The sequence below is a fragment of the Bos indicus x Bos taurus genome, chromosome 10 (assembly GCF_003369695.1).
Source record: "Bos indicus x Bos taurus breed Angus x Brahman F1 hybrid chromosome 10, Bos_hybrid_MaternalHap_v2.0, whole genome shotgun sequence".
Classification (NCBI taxonomy): Eukaryota; Metazoa; Chordata; class Mammalia; order Artiodactyla; family Bovidae; genus Bos; species Bos indicus x Bos taurus.
The window spans coordinates 39,628,927-39,650,999 of record NC_040085.1 but is presented as its reverse complement, the minus strand read 5'-3'; the positions used below and the strand labels follow the sequence as shown (position 1 = coordinate 39,650,999).

At 39.4% G+C, this 22,073-nt stretch overlaps 1 protein-coding gene across 9 annotated transcripts in view; it reads right to left on the bottom strand.

Moving 5' to 3' along the window:
- Positions 1–22,073, bottom strand: part of CSNK1G1 (casein kinase 1 gamma 1) — a 155,139-nt gene that overhangs the window by 14,908 nt on the left and 118,158 nt on the right. For 5 of the 9 annotated variants that reach the window (XM_027553767.1, XM_027553766.1, XM_027553768.1 and 2 more), the window contains 4 exons: positions 21,200–21,284; positions 20,763–20,911; positions 19,745–19,849; positions 6,078–6,188 (listed from right to left, as the gene is read on the bottom strand). In XM_027553767.1, the coding sequence (XP_027409568.1) occupies positions 6,078–6,188; positions 19,745–19,849; positions 20,763–20,911; positions 21,200–21,284 (450 nt within the window). The remainder of the gene's footprint in view (positions 1–6,077; positions 6,189–19,744; positions 19,850–20,762; positions 20,912–21,199; positions 21,285–22,073) is intronic. The other 4 variants (XM_027553772.1, XM_027553769.1, XM_027553771.1 and 1 more) reach the window with 1 other exon arrangement.

The following is a 22,073-nucleotide window of genomic DNA, read 5'->3' as shown; positions in this document are numbered from 1 at the left end:
CTAACCTGATTTATCTCCTGATATGATATAATGAATACTACATAGTATTATCTATATAGTATACTTGCAAAAAAAAAATTATCTGAATCTTAAGTATGATGGAAAAAAATAAGAAAATCCAAAGTGCAGGACATTCTATAAGACAAGTCTAAATTCTCTTCAAAAAAGATATGTCTAAAAATCTTTTTTTTTTTTTTAACACAGAGGTGATCTTTATAGATTAAAAGAAATTAAGAGACTGAAGAGGCATAACAACCAAATGCAATGCATGAACCCTAATCAGATCCAGAACACTACGAAATAAATTCTGGAGACAATTGGGGGAAATGTGATATGACTGTATATGAGCTATTATGGAATTATTAATTTTCTTATATATGACAGTGGCCATGTTGGTTGCATGAGAGAATGGCTTCATTCTAAGGAGATGCAGGCTGAAGTATTTTGGGTTGAAATGTACTTACAAATACTTTAAAAACACCCCCCTCCTGAGTTAAAGAAAATACGGCAAAAATCAATCATTTGCTAATCTAGTTAAGGATACACAGAGGCTCACTGCATCTCCCCTTCAACTCTGCTATAGATTTTAAAATTTCCTAATGAAAAGTTGGGGAAAATGAAAAGTTTCAACAAAAATGAAAAGCTGAGGAGAGAAGGTTTGTCGCCTGGAGAACTGCAGTCCTGCCACTGTTGTCCTGGTAATTTCCTCAGCCTACATATGCTTCTGGTAGGCACAAGGAGAGATCACACTGTGTTTTTCAATAAACAATTCAGGAACTAGATAAGATGTTAAATAAAACATCTTGGCCTCTACTGACATAAAGAAGCGACAGTCGGCACCACCCTATGAACTACCTGGTGACGCTGGGCCACGGCACTTGCTCACAGCATTTCACATCTCATACTCTCTAATTTCTCCTTCCTATGCTGCCTCTTGGCCCACAAGCAATGTCCTTGGGTGCCCCATTTTACAGACTAGACATCTTGTCTGCATCCTCAAACAAATCAGGCACAAATGATAACTCTACCATCAACTGTCTAACCTTAAACTTAACTGCATCTAAAATATACTTGGGAATCAAGGGCGACGAATCTGGACCTCTAGAGCATACACGTAATTATTTCAGGTTGGAGGTACAGTTTGTCAAACCACGGGACTGTTGCCTAGGTGTGCGGTGGAACAAACACCCGGTGGAGGTGACCAAAGAGCTGGATTCTCGACTGTCAGCATTCTCTGTGAGCCCTGGTTTCTATTTCTGTAAGACTAGGCCAATAACCACCTTGGTTCTATTAACCTCATAATTACTATGGCAGTTAAACATAATGATAGTTAGGAAAGCAATCTGAAAAACTGTGAAGAACTCTAAGGATGTAACAAATCATTAAGTATTTGAAACTATCATTTATACTTTTCCATTGATTATTTTAGAATAACCTAATTTAAAAGTAGGCTTTATTTGTATACCTTGAACACTGGCAGTTTATTTTGCTGTAATCACTATTAATAATATTAATCTCACATTTCTCTGGCTATATCCCGTTTAAGACCAAAGTAATTAATACAGACTTATCCATGAAAGAGACTAATGTGAAGTACTGTTTTGAACTTTAGCCCTTCATATTGGTAGCATCCCTTTTAAGAGTCTGAGAGATCTGAGTTATAAGCCCTGCTTTTCAGTTGTTACCATGAAGAAAAATCAAGAGTTGTATACCAAAGGAAGCAGTACTTTAGCTGATAACCAACATTTCAATCCTAATACATTTGATAATTCAAAACTAATACATTTTGGAATTCTCTGCTTTAGTTTCCCTATCTATAAAACTGGAATAACACTGATCTTAGTAAGAGTTGTAAATAACTATAAAGATTTGAGCAAAGTGTATATTAGCTAAATGTTAAATGTTGTTCTTAAGTCGTATGCCCTTATATCTCCTATATATTTTAATTCAAACAATTTTAGACCCATTTTTTTGGACAGAAGTACAAGTAAGAGGGTGAAAGTCGCTCAGCCCTGTCCACGCCTCTTTGCGACCCCATGGACTATATAGCCCATGGAATTCTCCAGGCCAGAATAATGGAGTGGGTAGCCTTTCCCTTCTCCAGAGGATCTTCCCAACCCAGGGATTGAAACCAGGTCTCTTGCATTGCAGGTGGATTCTTTACCAGCTGAGCCACATGGGAAGCCCAAAAATACTGGAGTGGGTAGCCAATCCCTTCTCCAGCAGATCTTTCTAACCCAGGAATTGAACCAGGGTCTCCTGCATTGCAGGGAGATTCTTTACTAACTGAGCTAAGAGGGAAGCCAAATTTTACATACTGTTGGATGGGATGCTTTTTCCACAATATATTTTGGCCATTTTCCACGACATCCAGAGATCTGTCTCTCCATAGTATGGAAGTATTATATTTGTTTAGTTAATGTTAAACTCAGATATTCAGTAAGTGTAAAATACAAACTAGGTTTCAAAGACTTATTATTAAGGTTAGTTTCACCTGCTTCTTTTTATTTTTTAACAAGTGATTATTAGACAATTTTAAATTACATCTCATACAAAAAATTAAATCTCTTAACAGCATTGTTCTAAAATATGTATCTTTACTATTTGTACATTTTTTTTCCCTGTACTTTTTTGAGGACTATTTATCTGAAACTGGATTCACTGGATCAAAAGTGGTACATATTTAAGATTTTAACAGGTATTGCCAAATTACCTCCATAATAGTTGAAACTCACGTTTCAACAACACTAGATGAATTGGCTATTATTAAACTTACAAATTTTTGCAAATGAGATACTCAGAAACTGATACATGTGTGTATATATATTTACATATATATTTTTAAATTGTTAGGTTTTATTTTTATTAGTTATACAAGCACATTGGGTAAAGAATCAAATATTTATACTCGGATACTTGTGAAAAACAATAATCTCTTTCCTCCACTCCACCATTTCCCTTTCCTTTATAGCTGATTCCTTTTTCGCTTCCATATCTCTGAATAACATGCATCTTGATTTGTTATTTTTAGGCAGTGTATTCACCTTTTTTATCTTTTTATTCCCCCATTAAAGTTTATACAGTAATTACTAAATCAATTCTTAGTGTTTACAACAATTAAAGGCTATTTACAGCTGTATCATGGAGTGTACCATAGTTATCTTTTCTTCCCTGCATGATTTTTTATTTGCCATTGAGTTAACTGATAAAACTGCTCTCCAGGCCTCCTGGCCAGCTCTGTTTAGGACAGGCTGCCCTCTTCTACTGGAAGACAGATGGCAGCCTGGGACCGCCTGTCTTTACACTGCTGTTTTCCTGAGTTGGATCTCGTTTCCTGGATCCCATGTTTACTCTTTCTTGGTTGATTCACTCATTTTCATAGCACACATCCTCCTACAGCTTCACAAGGGTGCATGAGAAGTAAAATTACTGGAACCACAGATTTTTGAAAATGTCTTTATTACATATTCCAACCAGAATTGACAGTTTGCAGAAGTACAGAATTCTAGGTAGGAAATCACTTTTTCTCAGCTTTGAAGGGACTGCTCATTGCCTTCTAGCTTCCAGCACTGCCGTTCAGAAACCTGAGGCTATACTAAGTCCTGGTCCTTTATTTGCACGTGACTGTTCTTTTTCTGGAAGCTTGAAGGATTTGCTCTTTGTCCTCAGTGTTTGAAATTTCACAATGATATACTTTGATGTGATTTCACCATCCATTTAAGCTGGGCACTCGGTGGGCCTTCTGACCTGGAAACAAGTCTCTGATATGTGTGAAATGATTTTGTCCATGAGTTCTGCCCCTCCACTTTCTCTGCTCTCTGGAACTCCCATTATTTAGAAATTGGACCTTCTGGTCTCTTCTTAAATCTTATGTTGTTTCCTACTATTTTTATCTCGTTTTCTTTGCTTGACTTTCTGGGAGACTTCCTCACAACTTTATCTTCCAAAGTTCTGAGCTTTTTGTTTCTGGGCCATACCACTTGGCAGGTGGGATCTTAGTTCCCCAACCAGCAATTGAACTCATGCTCCCTGAAGCGCAGAGTCTTAACCTCTGGACAGCCAGGGAATTCCCAACTATTGCGTTTTAATTTTTTTTTTTAATGTATTTATTTTTTAATTGAAGGATAATTGAGTTTTAATTTTTTGTTTATTATGTTTTTAATTTCCAAAAGCTCTCTTTTTTTTTGGTTTGTTTGCTCTTAGAATATTCCTTTTAAATGTAGCATCCTGTCTTTGCTTCACAGTAGCAATATCTTCAACAAAGTTTTTAATAACAAAGTATTTTTCTGTTGCTGTTTTGCTCTTTTTGGTCTCTTTTTAAGAGTTTTCTTTAGAAGTCTGATAATCCCTGAATGTTTGCTCTTATTTAAAAGTGGGAGAAAGTAAACTGGCACTGTGAGTACAGAGATGGGATTTCTAAGATGATCTCATAGCAGAATGATGTAGATGTCCAATTCATTAGGGAAACCCTATTGTCAGTAGGCTCAGATGTTTTCTCTGGGGGTGGTTAGATCCCCCAGAGCTGACTCAAGCTCATACCTTTAAGGTACACACCTGACTGTCTGCATTCTTAAGTACTAAATGGGAAAGCAGGCAGTCAGTATGCACACATTCATTTAATCTCCCCCTTTCCAGTATGGTATTCCACCCTCAAATGTGCCTTGTATCTCCTAATCCAGAGACCATCTTTTTTTTGGGGGGGGGGCCATGCTGCATGGCATGTGGGATATTAGTTCCCTGACCAGGAATAGAAGATAGAACGTGTACTCCATGCATTGGAAGTGCAAAGTCTTAACCACTGGACCACCAGGGAAGCCCCAGGGACCATTTTTTTTGCCCTCTCCAAAGAATAACCTTTGGTCTTTGCTGTAGAGGACAAGTAGGGATCTCTGGCTTCTTAAACAGACTTTCAACCAATGTTCTTCATTTTAGCACATGCCTCTCCACACTTTCTGAGCTTTTTGGGGACTCCCCATGTAAACAGTCTCTCAGCTTTTTCTTGTATTGGTTCAGACTTTTATTTTCTTGGGACTCCTAAGTCATTTAATAATTGCCCATCTGCTATCCAGCTTCTGACGTTTGATTGCTGTTGCCTCCTTGTCTGTTTTCTCCATTCTTATATGGATTTATGCCTTAAAAAAAACCTCCTTATCATTCTTTTAGTGTTATTTCAGATGGGGTTGTCTTCAATCCATCATTTTTACCTAGATGCTCCTAAGAGAACATTTTTGGTTTACACATCAGAGCTGTCCTTTGAATAACACGATCTTCAGTAAGTCAGTCCATGTACAGATGTATCTTAAATAATCAGCCTATGAAGATGCATTTTTTAATGCAAAAGGCTTACCTATCCCTTTTTAAGAATAAGAATTTATATTTGGTAGCTCTGGGTTCACCTGTGTGCCCCAATTGGTGCCGTCACTTACCAGTATGAGAAAAACAATCAGGTTAAGATTATTAAAATAGTGACATGTGTGAAAAGAGACACAAGATGTTCTTAAGTATGAGAGATAATAAAGATTCAAAATAGTCCAAAGGAAATCAGAAATAATTATTCGAGGAAGGGAAAAAAGAATATAGCTCAACTCCTTGAGTTCCCAGTCATAAATAGCTGAGTGAGTCCAATAAACAAATTGTTTATGGACTCAAAATGTATATGTGCTATGACACATATAATCATAGGATGAGCTACATACACAGTCCTCTATCCTCAAAATACTTATTTTAAATGGCTCAGATCTTTATAGTTCCCACACCTGACACTAACAGACCTCTACCTTGACTTTATTTTATCGTCTATGAGTGGATCAAGGTTGAAGGATTCATTTCACCAGAAATTAGTGTCAGAAATCATATACATATTTCTTAGCCAATTACAACAACCAGAAATCATCTCAAATGTGATTCTTACAAGGCACCTCAGTAGAAAATCAGCACAGAGATATGCAGTAAACCATAAGAGCAGCTCAACCTTACTGTGAGACTCCATTCTAAAGGAACCTGAGTTTCAGAAGCAAGCCAACATTCTACCAGCCAAGCTGGGAGGGCCAAGAGAAGGCAAGGAAGGCAGTCAGTACCTGCACTGATCCCCCATGGCGGTCTGCGGCCAAGTGAGACGTCAGGTACGAGGTATTGGTCTGCCGGCTCGGCTGGATTTCCCACTCTCCTCGGCGCTCTGACGATGCAGTCTGCTCAGGCATTAGGAAGCATGAGAGCAAGATATGGAAGGAAAGGTGAAGCAACAGCAAGCAATTACAAAATCAAGTACATTACTGTCCCTTCGGGTTTTGTTTTTGTTTTGGATTTTGAACTAACAACTGCTGCAAAGCACTGAGAAAAAGCTTGGCTATATTTATTTCAGCCTAACAAGTCAACACATAACTGTCTCTAACATACCAACCTTGCCGAGACACAGAAAAACAATAATCACCACAAGAGGAGGTTAAAAAAGAAAATCCATCAAAAGCTGGAATTATCTTTTAGTTTCCATATTAGTAAAATTTCAATAGCCACTAAACAGACCAAACTCACAAAGTTGGATTGCTGCACAAAGGAATAATCATACTTAAATCATTTCACTGATTAAAGATCTACCTAAATAGGTAGTAGTCAATACAGAAAATTCCAAGTGCTAGGAATTAAGACAGTAAGTCTTTTCCTTGAATAGGGAGCCCACTACTCTCAAACTTCCAGAAGACCTTCAACTAATATAAAATGAGCAGTAGCGGGAATATGCTTTCTTCTCTAAAAGGATGAGCCAAGTCTCTCTTCAAAAGTAGGTTCAGAGGTCAAGAATATGAAAAGATGAGGGGAAATAAGGCTACAATGTTCCTCAGATTCCTCTAGTTATCAGTCTCCAGTCTGGAATTAGAAAAAGTTTAGATAAGACTACATAAACTATTTTCTTCTAAAAACAAAAGGCAGATCTTTTCCCAGCAAAAGGAGGGCTTTTGATTCAAAATCTCGTTGGGTTCTGCTTTCAAACTTTGCTGCCAGTCAGGCTCTTTTCATTCCTTCTTTACCTGTTTTTTAGATCTCACACTATTCTAATCTTGCTCATACGTCATATCTGTTCTTAAGAATCTGTTTAGGTGCCTCTTCCCCTGTACCAGATGGCTGAGGAGGTGTTAACATTATGGTGCTCAGCTGCAACAGTCCTAAGGCTCGACAAAAATGAAAAATGAGGTGTTGGAGAGGCAGCAATGAGGGATTAGTAAACCAAATTTTAATTGCTGCTGATATTAACAGCAGCAGGGGTTGGGACGTGATACTGTTGCTCTGCATGAAAACCAGTAAGCATGCTATAAATATTAGAAATATAGCTATAAATGCTGTATTCGTTAAAAAAAAAAATGTTGGGTGTGGGGAGACTGAAATAGTAGTAGTTTGAGGTTCCATTTCACTCACCCCCTTCTGGAACTCATTGACAAAAGAGTAGTTTTAAGCTCATCTACAAATCACAAAAAGGCTTTGCCCACCCCCTCCCCCCCCAAAAAAGCATCATATACCAGCTGCAACTTACTCATCTTCTTAACTAATGGAGTATGAAGTCACACGGGTAACAGCACTATAAAAGATGCTGGCCATGTTTTCTGATATTCCTCTATAAGAAGGCAGCTTGTATTAACTTGCTTGCTATATACTCGAACAAGAGAAAAGTTTAGTTTTATTCTGCCAATCATATTTGAGAGAATCAAAGCTACCCCAAATATCTCCCTACCCTCTCCTGCCAAGAGAGGTTCAGATGTTTCATTTCACCAAAATAAGACTGTGGTTTATAACATAATCGTAATTATGTTATAAACCAATATCTATAACCTAGGAGTGCTTAATCTAATTTATTCCACTACTGGAGATTTGAGACAATATCTGTTGTTCTAATATTATAAATATCTATCTATATATATATCTATATATATATAATATCTATAACTAAATATCTATTAGTGTTAGTCTCTTCAGTTCTCTCTAGGACTTCATAAATTTTCTTATATTTAAGTAGATTATTTAAGCTTCTAAACTACTATATAGAATTGTTTGTTCTCAAAAAATTTAAATGCTTAGAAAACATCCAGACATTTTTAAGTCATTCGTGGCTGTTTTGAGTTCTATGATACATGTTCAGTGCAATACTTCTCTCATGAAAAGTCTGTTTTGCATTTGTTTTTAGGGCAGATGAAACATATAGAAAACACTCATTCTTTTAAGCTTAACAAAACCTCAGGCAGCTGGATCAGCTATTAATTCTGTTTTTCCTGAAATACATATCAGAAGTCTGATTTGATGCTACCCATCTGATTCCCAGGGATATATACTTGCTTATATTCATTCTAGCTAAACAGGTAACTTGTTGGAATAATTAAGATTTTTGTCTAAATGAAAATAGCACGACATTTTTTCAAAGGCCTTAAAGTTATACTCCATCCTCAAAGCAATGTTCTATTTGTCTTCTGAAGAGAGAAACTAATGCTGGCATTTGATATTGCTTTATTAATGCTTCCACTGCGACAAGTGAAGAATACATGGTACCATCCCACTGCCCTCTGATGCCTGCTGTATCCACTGAAAGCAGCAAAACCAAGAGAGAGGTCTGAACTCAGGGTTGTTGGTTTATTACTCTGGGAACTACTTTCACCATAATGCTAAACTCTATGGCTATTCTTTTCTAGAATATAAGGGCTTAGACTGGTATCTAGAAGCTGATGTAAGTAGAAGGATTCATCTGCCAGTTTTAGAAAGCAACTGAGTGCCTAGAAGCTAAATGAAACCAAAGAATGTCAACCTTGACAGAATTCTGCTAGTCTACCTGTCCTTGAGAGGTACTCTAGGCAATGCTGTACACAGGAGTTATGACAGGAGTAATCAGCACAGGAGCCAGTTAAATATCAAGCAAACCAGTGGAGGTCACCATGTAAACGCTTCATCGGTAAAAATCACTCACGAACATGTCTATCTAAAAAGCAATCAGTGGAGAAGGAAGTGGCAACCCACTCCAGTATTCTTGCCTGGAGAATCCCATGGACAAGAGGGCCTGGCAGGCTACAGTCCACGGGGTCGCAACAGTCAGACACGACTTAGCGACTAAACCACCACCACCACCACATGCAGGTGACACCACCCTTGTGGCAGAAAGCAAAAAGAAACTGGGGAAACTCTTGATGAAAGTGAAAGAGGAGTGAAAAAGCTGGCTTAAAACTCAACATTCAGAAAACTAAGATCATGGCATCCGGTCCTATCACTTTATGGCAAATAGACAGGGAAACAATGGAAACAGTGACAGACTTTATTTTCTTGGTCTCCAAAATTACTACAAATGGTGACTGCAGCCATGAAATTATAAGACGTTTGCTCCTTGGAAGAAAAGCCATGACCAACCTAAACAACATACTAAAAAGCACAGACATTACTTTGCCAACAAAGGTCCAACTAGTCATAGCTATGGTTTTTCCAGTAGTCATGTATGGATGTGAGGGCTGGACCATAAAGAAGGCTGAGCGCCAAAGAATTGATGCTTTTGAACTGTGGTGTTGGAGAAGACTCTTGCGAGTCCCTTGACTGCAAGGAGATCAAACCAGTCAATCTTACAGGAAATCAGTCCTGAATATTCATTGGAAGGACTAATGCTGAAGCTGAAGCTCCAATACTTTCGCTATCTGATGCAAAGAACTGACTCCTTGGAAAAGACCCTGATGCTGGGAAAAACTGAAGGCAGGAAGAGAACGGGATGTCAGAGGATGAGATAATTGGATGGCATCACTGACTCGAAGGACATGAGTTTGAACAAGCTCTGGGAATTGGTGATGGACAGGGAAGCCTGGCGTCCTGCAGTCCATGGGGTCACAAAGAGTCAGACATGACTAAGCTACTGAAGTTAACTGAACTGAACTGGGAGGTACTCTGGGTAATATAGAGACTTGAATAATGTCCACTTCTTGACATTCAAAGATTCTTAATTTAGCAGGTAACACACACATATGTAAATGACTTAAATACAGCACAAATTGCTGTTTAAAAAATAAACTAAATGCATAAGGAAGTTTAAAAAAAAAATAAAAAGCAATCAGAAGAGTCATTCAACAAAACTAATCTCTCTGCATTATTTCAAAGACAAAGGTCCACACAGAGTGTGTAAGTCCCCAAGGCACCAGCAGGAATCTCTAGTAGTGGGAATTCCTTGGGGTAATGCTTTAAACTCTTCAGCTGGGACTGTATTACCTGCGTGGAAATGCTTGGTTCACTATGTAGTAGGTGAACATAGAAACAAACAAAAAACAGCAACCGAGCAGAGCATAAATCAAAAGCAAAGCTACAAAAAACAGTTTACGGAAAACATGTAAGCCTAGTGTAAAAAGCTGAAACCACCCCTTTGCTAGGGCAGAGGAAGTGAACATCTTCAAACAACCACTTGGGAGGGATTCATGGACAGACAGTGGGAAGAACGATACTGATAGGAGGGCAAGAAAGTAGAGTCTGAGAACACCTCAGATAACCACCTCTGTCTACGGCTTTAATTATCTCAAATTTCTTTTGGTGATAAGGCAATTTTTCTAAAGCAGAAGGCAGGTAAATATCCCTCCTGTTGTAGCGAACAAACCACCAAATCTTATTTTTTCTTATATAGTTATTCTGAAAAATTAATTTTGATTCCATCTATAAAATGGATCTCATCCATTTTACTTTATGACTCCTAAAATACTTTCAAAAGTTGCCTCCCATGTCAATCTTCTAGACTTCATTATATAATCACAGTCTTCAACTGTAATTAACAAAAATAGAGATTAAATAGTACCAAAAGGTTAGTAATGAATACACTAGATTACATTCTGTTTTACCACACTTTCAATATTTTAATGCAGCATGTTAAATATACTATATTATAAAGCTCATGAAACAGAACCAATTTTCCTATGCCAGACAGGGATTTTTACAGGCAACCTGTCAGCTGTACCAATAGTGAGTTCCTGATTTCTACAAACTTGATCAAATATCAGAGATATCAGAACATTACTGATAACAATCTGGAGGGGATTATTTCCAAGCCCAATACTATATAGGCCCATAGAGACAGCCATATCGATTCTGTGAAGTTCTGGGGAAAAAAAAATCACAAAAACTATCCTTAAAGGTTTGAAATTCTCTACTCACATCTTGTTTTATTCTTGCTCAAAATGGCATAATATACCTTCTATATGGAATGATGATTTATCTAGGTAGGATTACTGCAGAGTCACCCTCCTACAAGGAGATGCCTCAGAACACAGGGTGTATACTGACATACACAGTCCTGAACAACACATACAGACAGAAGAAAACTTAGTATGTAATAGAGAATTAAGAGTGGAGGTGAGGGACTTCCTTGGTGGTCTAAGGAAGATTAAGAACCTACCTGCTGGACTTCCCTGGTGATCCAGTGGTTAAGAACCCACCTGCCAGTGCAGGGGACAAAGGTTTGATCCCTGGCCTGGGAAGATTCCACATGCTGCAGAGTAACTAAGCCTGTGTGCCACACTCCTGAGCCCAGGCTCTGGAGTCTGCGAGTTACAGCTACTGAAGCCTGCACACTCTTGGCCTGTGAGCCACAACCACGGAGCTCAAGCACTACAACGACTGAAGCCTGTGTGCCTAGAGAGCCTGTGCTCCACAGCAAGGCAATCCACCGCAATGAGAAGTCCACGCACTGCAACTACAGACGATGAAGACCCACCACAACCAAAAACAAAGTTAAATGAAGTATAAACATAAATAAGTAACATTAAAAACAACAAAAACAAAAAGAATCCGCCTGCCAATGCAAGGGACATGGGTTTGATCCCTGGTCTGAGAACTAAGATCCCACACGCCGAGGGGCAACCAGGCCCTGGGCCGCAACTAAGCCTGCAGGCTCTGTGCAACGAGAGAAGCCTCCACAGGGAGAAGCCTACATGCTGCAACTAGAGCAGCAACAAAGACCCGGCACAGCTGCAAATAAATAGATAACTACTCCAGTATGACCCTATTAAAAGAGAAAAAGAGCGATCAGAGGTGAGCACACAGACCATGTCACTGAAGGGGAGAAGCTGAGAAAAAGACTATTTCAGTTGTGCACTTGTTTCTTGCAATACCCCCTTGGAGTTTAGGTCCCAGCAATGAGGAGGGATGGCTCATTCTGCACTGAGCTCTGTGATGGAAGCAGGCAGGGCAAGAGCACAGTCTCCACACCTGAGCTCCTGCTGGACAACAGGCAGCCAGTCAGGAAAACGCACATGGTCAGAAGCAGGCAAGAGATCTCTGCACAAACACATCTGCCCCTTAAACTAGGAAACGCTGAACCTCACTGAAAACCAGGCAGTACTCTGTGAAAGGAAAGGAACTGAGAATTTAACAGCTGCTTCTTTTTTTTTTTTAAGGCTACTGGACTTAAAGGAATTCATTTTATGAAGATCTCTGACCACCTACTTAGCAATCCAGCCTAACCTCCCCTTTGGAAAAGCTAAGCTTATGAGAAGCTTCATTCATTAAGCACCACAGCACTAAACCATGGTGTATTTTTCTAAGGCTATATATTCCTTAAGTCAAATGCCTTGGAGTCCAGTCACAAACAGAACAAATCCAAATTACACTTTTATTGGGGCATATCTTCTTCAGAATTCGATATGACTTTCTCTCCCTTAAACTTATGCTGCTCCTATAAAAATGAGTAAGTAGTATTTGAGCATTCAGTATCATCAGGGGTAGGACACTGTGTCTAGCAGAATTTAGTAATTCTCGGCAGTCAACATGACTCTTCAGTTTAGTTCAGTTCAGTCACTCAGTCGTGTCTGACTCTTTGCAACCCCATGGACTGATACGAGTCAGCTCTTCGAATTAGGTGCCCAAAGTATTGGAGTTTCAGCTTCAGCATTAGTCCTTCCAATGAATATTCAGGACTGATTTCCCTTAGGATAGAATGGTTGGATCTCCTTGAAGTCCAAGAGACTCTCAAGAGTCTTCTCTAACACCACAGTTCAAAGGCATCAATGCTTCAGTGCTCAGTTTTCTTTATAGACCAACTCTCACATCAATACATGACCACTGGAAAAACCATAGCCTTGACTAGACAGACCTTTGTTGGCAAAGTAATGTCTCTGCTTTTGAATATGCTGTCTAGGTTGGTCATAGCTTTCCTTCCAAGGAGCAAGTGTCTTTTAATTTCATGACTGGAGTCACATCTGCAGTGATTTTGGGGCCCCCCAAAATAGTCTCTCAACGTTTCCATTGTTTTTCCATATATTTGCCAGGAAGTGATGGGACCAGATGCCATGATCTTAGTTTTCTGAATGTTGAGTTTTAAACCAACTTTTTCACTCTCCTCTTTGACTTTTATCAAGAGGCTCTTTAGTTCTTCTTCACTTTCTGCCATAAGGGTGGTATCATCTGCATATCTGAGGTTACTGATATTTCTCTTGGCAATATTGACCTCAGCATGTGCTTCATCCAGCCCGGCATTCGCACGATGTACTCTGCGTATAAGTTAAATAAGCAGGGTGACAATATACAGCCTTGATGTACTCCTGTCCCAATCTGGAACCAGTCTGTTGTTCCTTGTACGGTTCTAACTGTTACTTTGTGACCTGCATACAGAGTTCTCAGGAGGCAGGTCAGGTGGTCTGGTAATCCCATCTCTTTAAGAATTTTCCACAGTTTGTTGTGATCCACAGTCAATAAAGCAGAAGTAGATGTTTTTCTGGAACCCTCTTGCTTTTTTGATGATCCAATGGATGCTGGGAATTTGATCTCTGGCTCCTCTGCTTTTTCTAGAAAATCCAGCTTGAACATCTGGAAGTTCACGGTCTACGTATTGCTGAAGCCTGGCTTGGAGAATTTTGAGCATTACTTTGCTAGCGCGTGAGATGAATGCAATTATGCTGTAGTTTGAACATTCCTTGGCATTGCCTTTCTTTGGGATTGGAATGAAAACTGACCTTTTCTAGTCCTGTGGCCACTGCTGAGTTTTCCAAATTTGCTGGCACATTGAGTGCAGCACTTTCACAACATCATCTTTCAGGATCTGAAATAGCTCAACTGGAATTCCATCACCTCCACTAGCTTTGTTCGTAGTGATGTTTCCTAAGGCCCACTTGACTTTGCATTCCAGGATGTCTGGCTCTAGGTGGGTGATCACACCATCATGATTATCTGGGTCATGAAGATCTTTTTTGTATAGTTCTTCTGCAACAGATCTGTTCTTCCTAACCTTTTAGCCCAAGGAGTCCTTCTTCAAATGCCTACAGAAAATCTACCAAATAAAAGGGATCTATGGGAGGAAAAGGAAACTATCAAAACTGCTGAACCACGGAAGTATATATTTGTGTAGCATCTACCTATGTAAGGACAGTCACAAGCTAAAAGCTCTGAAAGGATGTGTGCTGCTGCACGCACATGCCAGTCAACGCAATATGCTATATTTAGCACGTCGAACAAACACACTGCATAAAACCTTCAACAGTACCACACACTGCACGTTAGGAGAAGCTGTCTGGGTACCGGCAGGACTTACTTCCTGATTGAATTTCATCAGCCAATCCAAGGGAAGCTTTGTCAGGTAGAAACAGGCAGAACTATTAAAAGTTTTCACTGTCTTCCTAATGAATGGTAATACTGAGTTCTTTAAGAGGAACCTGAGTCATGGCAAGACTGACTGACTTTAGAACTGACGAAGGACAAATACCCAGGGTAAAGTTACAGAAATGACTAACCCGTTGGGACCCTTTTGAATGGATTTAGCTTTTAGAAATATTTATTCTACCCAAACTCATGATTTAATTACAATTCTCTAGCTGGATAAGTTAACGTTCAAAGAAATTGTTCTTAAGCATCTAGTATTAAGATAGTTTTAAAATACAGATCCAATTCAGATGAGTTTAAATGCAGTTCTTTGGCCATCATGGTTAGGATCTATTACTGCATCTAGGAACCAAACAGTATTCAATTCAATTCAATATAACTACATTATAGACCAGCAAAGCAAAATTTCTCTAAAAAATTCCCAATGTGATGGAGGAGAACTAATACATTATCCTGAACTTGGTTTGCAGCAAAAGCCTGTTGTGCCTTTTTGGTTTTTCAGAAACATTTATTTGTTTATTTACGGCTGGGTCTTCGTTGCTGCGCCTGGGCTTTCTCTAGTTGTGGCAGACAGGGGGATACCTCTCTGTGGTAGCAGGAGGGGCTACGCTTTGTCACGGTGTGTGGGCTTCTCACTATGGTTGCTTCTCTTATTGTGGAACGAGGGCTCCAGGTATACAGGCTTCAGGAATTGGGGCGCCTGGGCTTAGCTGCTCCACGGCATGTGGAATCTTCCCAGACCAGGGATCAAAACTGTGTTCCCTACATTGGCAGGTGAATTCTTAACCATTAGATCACTATGGAAGATGGAAGTCGGTGACGTGTTTCTTTAAACCTTTCCCCTTGAGCACACAATCTAGCCCTACTCTGACTGCCAAACAAGGCAGAATGACTCCTGGTGGAAACAGAAAAAAGAAGAAAAAAAAGTTTAAAATTTCTTTTTCTTGGAAGGGTAAATAAAAATCTATATTTTAAACAAACATATGATTTCATCTAAACTTCTCATCTGACAGATTAAATTTCATTTATCATTCAAATAATTATTTCTTGACTGCCTACTGTTCCAGACATTCTTTCAGGTGTTAGGGATATAGTAGTGAACAAAACAACAAAAATCTTTGTCCTTACAAGACTCACCATTTGTGGAAGCTGAGGCCCCCCAAATCTTAAATGTCCTATAGCCTAAGTCTCGGGATAAGCTAAAAGCAAGTTCTGAGCTTATCATCCTTCTTCTTCTACTCAAAGTAGATAACTAAACAAAGACTGCTAATCCCAGGCTCACTCCCCTACCACACAATTGATGGGCAGATTTATTCAGAATAAGCAGGCTCTTCAGGCATTACCATCAAAGTCATCTCCAAAGATCACTCAGGTTTTCTTCTGAGAGCCGTCCTCTCTGCCTGCCATCCACCTTCAGCTGGAAAGCACAGCACCAGCTCTGACTCACCCTTCTCCCTCAACCCTGCCCAACATGTGAGCTCCTAATTCTGACAGATTATTTCCCTGCGTTATTTTTCAATTGTATTTCACTTTTCACCACTACAGTCCACCGTTACCTCTCAAGGGAATTTACTGTCTTCACTGGTCTCCATACTGGCTGCTAGGTTATTATCACCTTACAAGTCAAAGGTTTCTAAAGCAAAGTTTTGCTCTAATCACTCTTCAGTTTGAAACCCTCTAGTACCTATTCTCTACTGAAATTAAATACTAACTCTTCAGCAGTCCCATATTTCAGGACATTTATCCAAAGGCTCCAATCTATTTTCCTAGCCTTGTCTCCTTTATTCACAGAATATATTTTAGCAAAATGGAACCAGATAATTCATTGTTGCTCATATTTCCTTTTTGCTTGGAATGCCTCTTTCATTTCCACCCAGTTCTTTCTTTCAAGAGCCTTTCAAGTGCAGCTTCTTTCATCAAATTCTTTGTCATGCTCAGACCAGACGAAAAGTCTCCTTCTTCCAATCCCTGGAGATAAATCATTCATTTTGCCTTGTGTTACAAGACATCTGGCTACTTGGCTTATCTGCTTGTCAGTTCCACTAGGACAAGGACTCCCTACATATTTTGGTATCTCCAGGACATACTTTTTCATAGAAAGTCTTCTGTTAGATTACTAAGTTAAAATTGCTTTAAAAAGCTTAGCTGTACCTAAAGTAAATACCTTCAATCTCTCTCAAGGAGAGATTTTACTTTCTTCTTTTGGTGATTTCAAAACTTGAAAAGAATTAGTCTTAAAAAAAAAAGAAAAAAGGCATAAGGAAACAGCCCAAAAGATGGAACAAAAGCAATGAGACCACACACTAAGACACAGTGTAAAGGCTGAACAGACACTAGGAATCCATTTACCCACAGTGCACAGTGCAGAGGGAATCCTACCCAGCAAGAATTCAGAATTCTGCTGGAAAGGACGTACAAAACGTGCACTGATGTGGGACATTTCTTAGCAGCCATGGATATGAAAAACCCTAAAAGAAAAAAAAAAAAAAAATCACGCGAGCATTCAAGACTCAACTCTACAAAAGGAAGGTTCCTGCATCGTACATGACATCTCTGAATTACATATTCTGGTTTAATGACCTTTCACTTAAAAGTACACTGAAATTCACTGTACTTTTTACTCAGACACGAGGTATGACCTCATATTCCATCCTGGCAATGTAGGTTTTCAACCATCTCTTTTACCTATACCTTTAAAATTCATTTAAAAGAGCAGCGTTAATTATGAATTCACTGAAGCAGAAATGACAAGGGGAACTAAAAGAAATACATATTTTAGTTTTCAAATATTCTAAAAACACAAGCAGGCAGATATGTTATGCCTTCACTGACTATTTAACATTTTTAAATTTCTTTCATACCTTTACCATTTAAATGTATTTTTCATTATAAGGTAACATAATTTCATTATAGTATAGTTTGGAAAAATATTACCCACGGTACTATGACTTCCAACCATAAGCCTCTTAATATTTTGGTATTATCTCCTCCAATTGTGGAGAAGGAACTGGCAACCCACTCCAGTATTCTTGCCTAGAGAATCCTGTGGACAGAGGAGCCTTGTGGGCTTCTGTCCATAGGGTCGCACAGAGTTGGACACGACTAGACTCAGCATGCATCCATGCATTGGAGAAGGAAATGGCAGCCCACTCCAGTATTCTTGCCTGGAGAATCCCAGGGACGGAGGAGCCTGGTGGGCTGCCATCTATGGGGTCACACAGAGTCGGACACGACTGAAGCAACTTAGCAACAGCAGCAGCCTCCAACTGACTTCCTCATTTTCTTTTCCCCTAAAGGGAATCATGAGGTATTTCTAATTTTGTACTGTGATTTCTTTACTATACAACCATAAAACCTTTTCAGGTTGCTACAAGTTTTCCTAAATATTTTTTTAAGTGGCTAGACAATATTCCACTGAATAAATACATTATAATTCATCTTATTACAACCCAGTTTATTTGATAAAAGATTTGAGCAGATCTGTAACCATTCTCTTATAATTGGATATGTGGATCATTTCTAAAACTCTGCTAGAAATGGCATTGTGGCAGTTTATCTTGAATCGTTTTATTATAATTGAGTCTAAGAAGTAAAATTATTCTTTCAGAGAGGTTTATAACTTTATCAAATTACTTTCTAGGGAATTTGTAACAATTTGCAAAGTCAAGAGCAACGTGTAAGAATGTCAGTTGAACTGTGCACTCTACACGCTTTAATTTTTATTATTATTGTTTTAAAAAAAAAGCTTTTTTGGCTATACTGGGCAACATGTGGGATCCTAGTTCCCTGAGCAGGGACTGAACCTGTGCCCCCTGCATTGGGAGCTCAGAGTCTCAACCAGTGGATCACCAGGAAAGTTCAATATTTTCAAAAAGAGCAGTAGGGGAGAACTGCAGAAGTCAACAGTACTCTGCTGTCAGATCACAAGTTAGTCAAACAGAACCACTAGCCAAGTACCATGATTAAAGTCTGTAACTCTAGACCCAACTGGTAGGCACAGTTCGCTAAATCTCATCTTTTTTGCCAACCTACTCTCTCCTTAATCCACCAATACGTAGAATTCTTTCCTTTCTATGTTTTTTCTTACCCCAAAACGCCACACATTTTGCCAAAAGTATGTACTTAGTGGTGAGCCTATCTGTATCTGTGTACGTATCCACTGTATATATGTATGTATGTGCATGTGTATATACCTCAATATAGTACTTTTTTTGTTTTTGTTTTGTTTTGGAGGGGGCACCTGGAGTCTACACACTATTTTTAACCTCCATACTTTCACAGGTACATCTGTGAGAGAAGTGACTTTTGCATTTTATTGTAAAAATGTCTGTAAATATAAAACAGTGAAGTCAGGGATAAAGGTAAACAAGCTAATTTGATAGGTGATAATGATTATGTGTGTGTATCTGTTTATTATTCAGTGCTTCTTTATTTACTGAGGTACTGATTTTTCTCTTAACAATATATATGTCATAAGGATTTATCATATTTACTTCCCAATCAGTCATCCCTTTCTTTAATGCTGTCAAATTTGATTTTTTTTTTTTTTTGGTGGTTTGCCTCCTCTGTCTTTAGGTTAAGAGAAACCTCTCATTTAACCACTAATTTCCCAAACCATGAACACTGAAGGACAGATGACGCTGCCTTCTCTGGAATGGTCTAAAGCAAAGTTGTGTCTTTACTACAGGCCCAAATCCTGGCAGGCTATAAAATTAACCTGGACACAAGGTCAGAGGTGGGGTAGAGGTGCCAGTTCATACCTACATCAGCTGGAAGTCCAAATTACCCACCCTTCTTAATCACCAAGGAAAAACCAGCTGGGGTGAGAGCTCCACACTGGACTACAGGTGAGACCCAAGATGGGTTACCTGCCTATCCATCCAGTGTCTTTGGAACTGTGGCAAACTGTCCCTTTCAGCCAACAGATCCTGACAGGTCCAGCTTCTCTAGTGTGGATGCTTCAGGTAAGACATCTGGCCACATCTCAGTGGCCTTACACAACCCTGAGGGATGCTAGAGTGCTGCACCACAACTGTGAGTAACAAAGCCCTCTGTCTTTCATTTTAGTACATACACTTAAGCAGAGAAGCTAATGAATTTGGGTTCTAATATTAGTCATGAAGAAGTGGGATTTCTGAAATAATAAAGGCCCAAGACATACCTGATTTCGTAGAGGCTGTTGTGATGGTCGATCCCTGTGTGTGTGGCTTTCTCGAGTTATGGCAGATGCACCAGAATCTACATGAACTGACCCTACTGGAGTGGGCTGGAAAAATGCAACAAAAAGTCAATTGGGGAGAATAGGTCCAAATACTCTGCAAAGGACAGCATCACTCTAACAGAAGAGTAGTCATTATTATTACTATTATCATTACACGAAGGCCAGTTTCAAACCTTGCCTTCTCAGTTTGCTTATCTACAAAAGGGAGACAGTTTGGTCCTCAACAGTTCATTGGAGAGGAGCCCGTCTTCGAAAAGAATAAGAACATCCCACAATGACAACTGTTAGCATTCCCTCAAGTCCTTGGACCGTAGACTATAAGAGCAAATTCAGAAGTTTCCTCAGGCATTGGGCTCCAGTCCAACAGAAGTCAGGTACCTTAACAGTTTATGGAGTACCAGCTCCTGGATCATTCAAACTAAATTTCTTCTTAAAAACTGACTTGGGACTTGTCTGGTGCTTAAGAATCTGCTTGTCAATTCAGGGGACACGGGCTCAATCCCTAGTCTGGGAACTAAGATCCCGCATACGGTGGGGCAACTAAGTCCTTGCAGCACAACTTTGAGCCCGTGTGCCCTGAGGCTCGTGCTCCACAACAAGAGGAGTCACTGCAATAAGACGCCCGTGCATTGCAACGGAGAGTAGCTCCCGCTCTCCACAACTAGAGAAAGCCTGTGCACAGCAAGAAGACCCAGCACAGCCAAAAATAAATAAAGAATTTTTAAAAACCTGACTTAAATTCTGGTATCTTAGGTCATAGCGGTCATAATCTTAAAAACACAGCAGGAGTAACTCCTTCACTGCTCTAGTGAGAGCAATCTATGGCATCTCCCTGAAAAGGCTGGTAAATGGAAAGTCTACAAAGGACTGCTTTTTCCCCACAGATGCAGGCAGAAAGTCTGGCAAGGGGTGAGACAGTGCTGGTCTGAGGGGAGCAGGGGAGAAAGAAGATACTTACAATAGGCCTCCCAACCCAATCATACGCGTAGTCAAAGGTGTAGCCTTTCCTTTCAAAGAGGTCTGTGAAGAGCGTCCGTAAATACTCATAGTCAGGTTTTTCAAAGAAGTCTAATCGCCTGACATATCGCAGGTAGGTTGCCATCTCCTCTGTTAGGAAAGAGGTTAAAGGCCATGCTCGTTAGCTGAATGCTTCCCGTGGGGAGAAGCTCTGGACCAGGCAAGGAGTACCTGCACAGACTATATCTGCCACTGATGTGTTTTTTGTTTCATGGATCAAATCAAAGTGATAAAAATCTATCTTGATTTAAATAACAATAAGAGGAAATGTAAATTTTTTTGGAGAGGACCCTTATCTAGAGATACTAAGACAGGCATGGTTTCCACCTTGTTCAAGGCTCCAGTGGCACCGGCTGGAGGGTCCTGTTGGCATCCTACCTGGGAAGTTTTCACAGAGAACTTCAATGGGAGTATTCCTTTTGGTGTCACCAATTTTTTGATATCTTTCTTTTAAGGTATCAGCCTGGAGAGAATAAAGAGAAAAAGTTACTTGGAAAGAGGTGCTAAGTATGGGAGGTCCAATATGTCTGGGGACATTATGACTGTTTCACTCAAACTGTCAGGGTTTATTAGATCATCTCAATTTTTTTCTGATACTGACAAATAAGAAATGTACTAGAGATGATACATTCAGACATGCACAGAACATCTGCTGTTCTGGAAAGCTTTACTGGCAAATATATTTAGTAGTCTCAGATAAACACCGTCAAATGTAATGGCATGAGGGACTAGGGTAAAAAAATAAATTCAAAACTGTAACAGCTTAGTAATGTCCCATGGGCACTAGGGTTCAAATGCGATTCAACCTTCTCATTCTTTGATCAGCTCTAGATAAAATTAAAAATATTGCTAATCCATATGAGTGTACTTATGGCTGATTCCTGTTGATGTATGACAGAAAGCCAGAAAATTCTGTAGAGTGATCACCTTCAATTAAATAAAAAAAAAAATATTGCTAATCCAAATGGGGGCAAGCAGAAAACGTTAGCTATAATACAGGCGTGGCTAACAGACAGGTTTGCTATATGTCAGTGGCTCAAAGTAGCCAAGTCTGGCTTGCTTAAGACTGCAGACAGAGGGCTTGTGGAGCGTGGACCAATAATGTGGTCTCAAGGGATCTGCATGAGGGTCTACCTAGCCTGCTGACCCAGCTTTAAGCAATTATGTTTTGAAGTTATGCTGGGGACATTTTAAATCTACAACTACCCTAAAATGATTCATGGGTCATGAGAAAATTTCAAGCAATTAATAA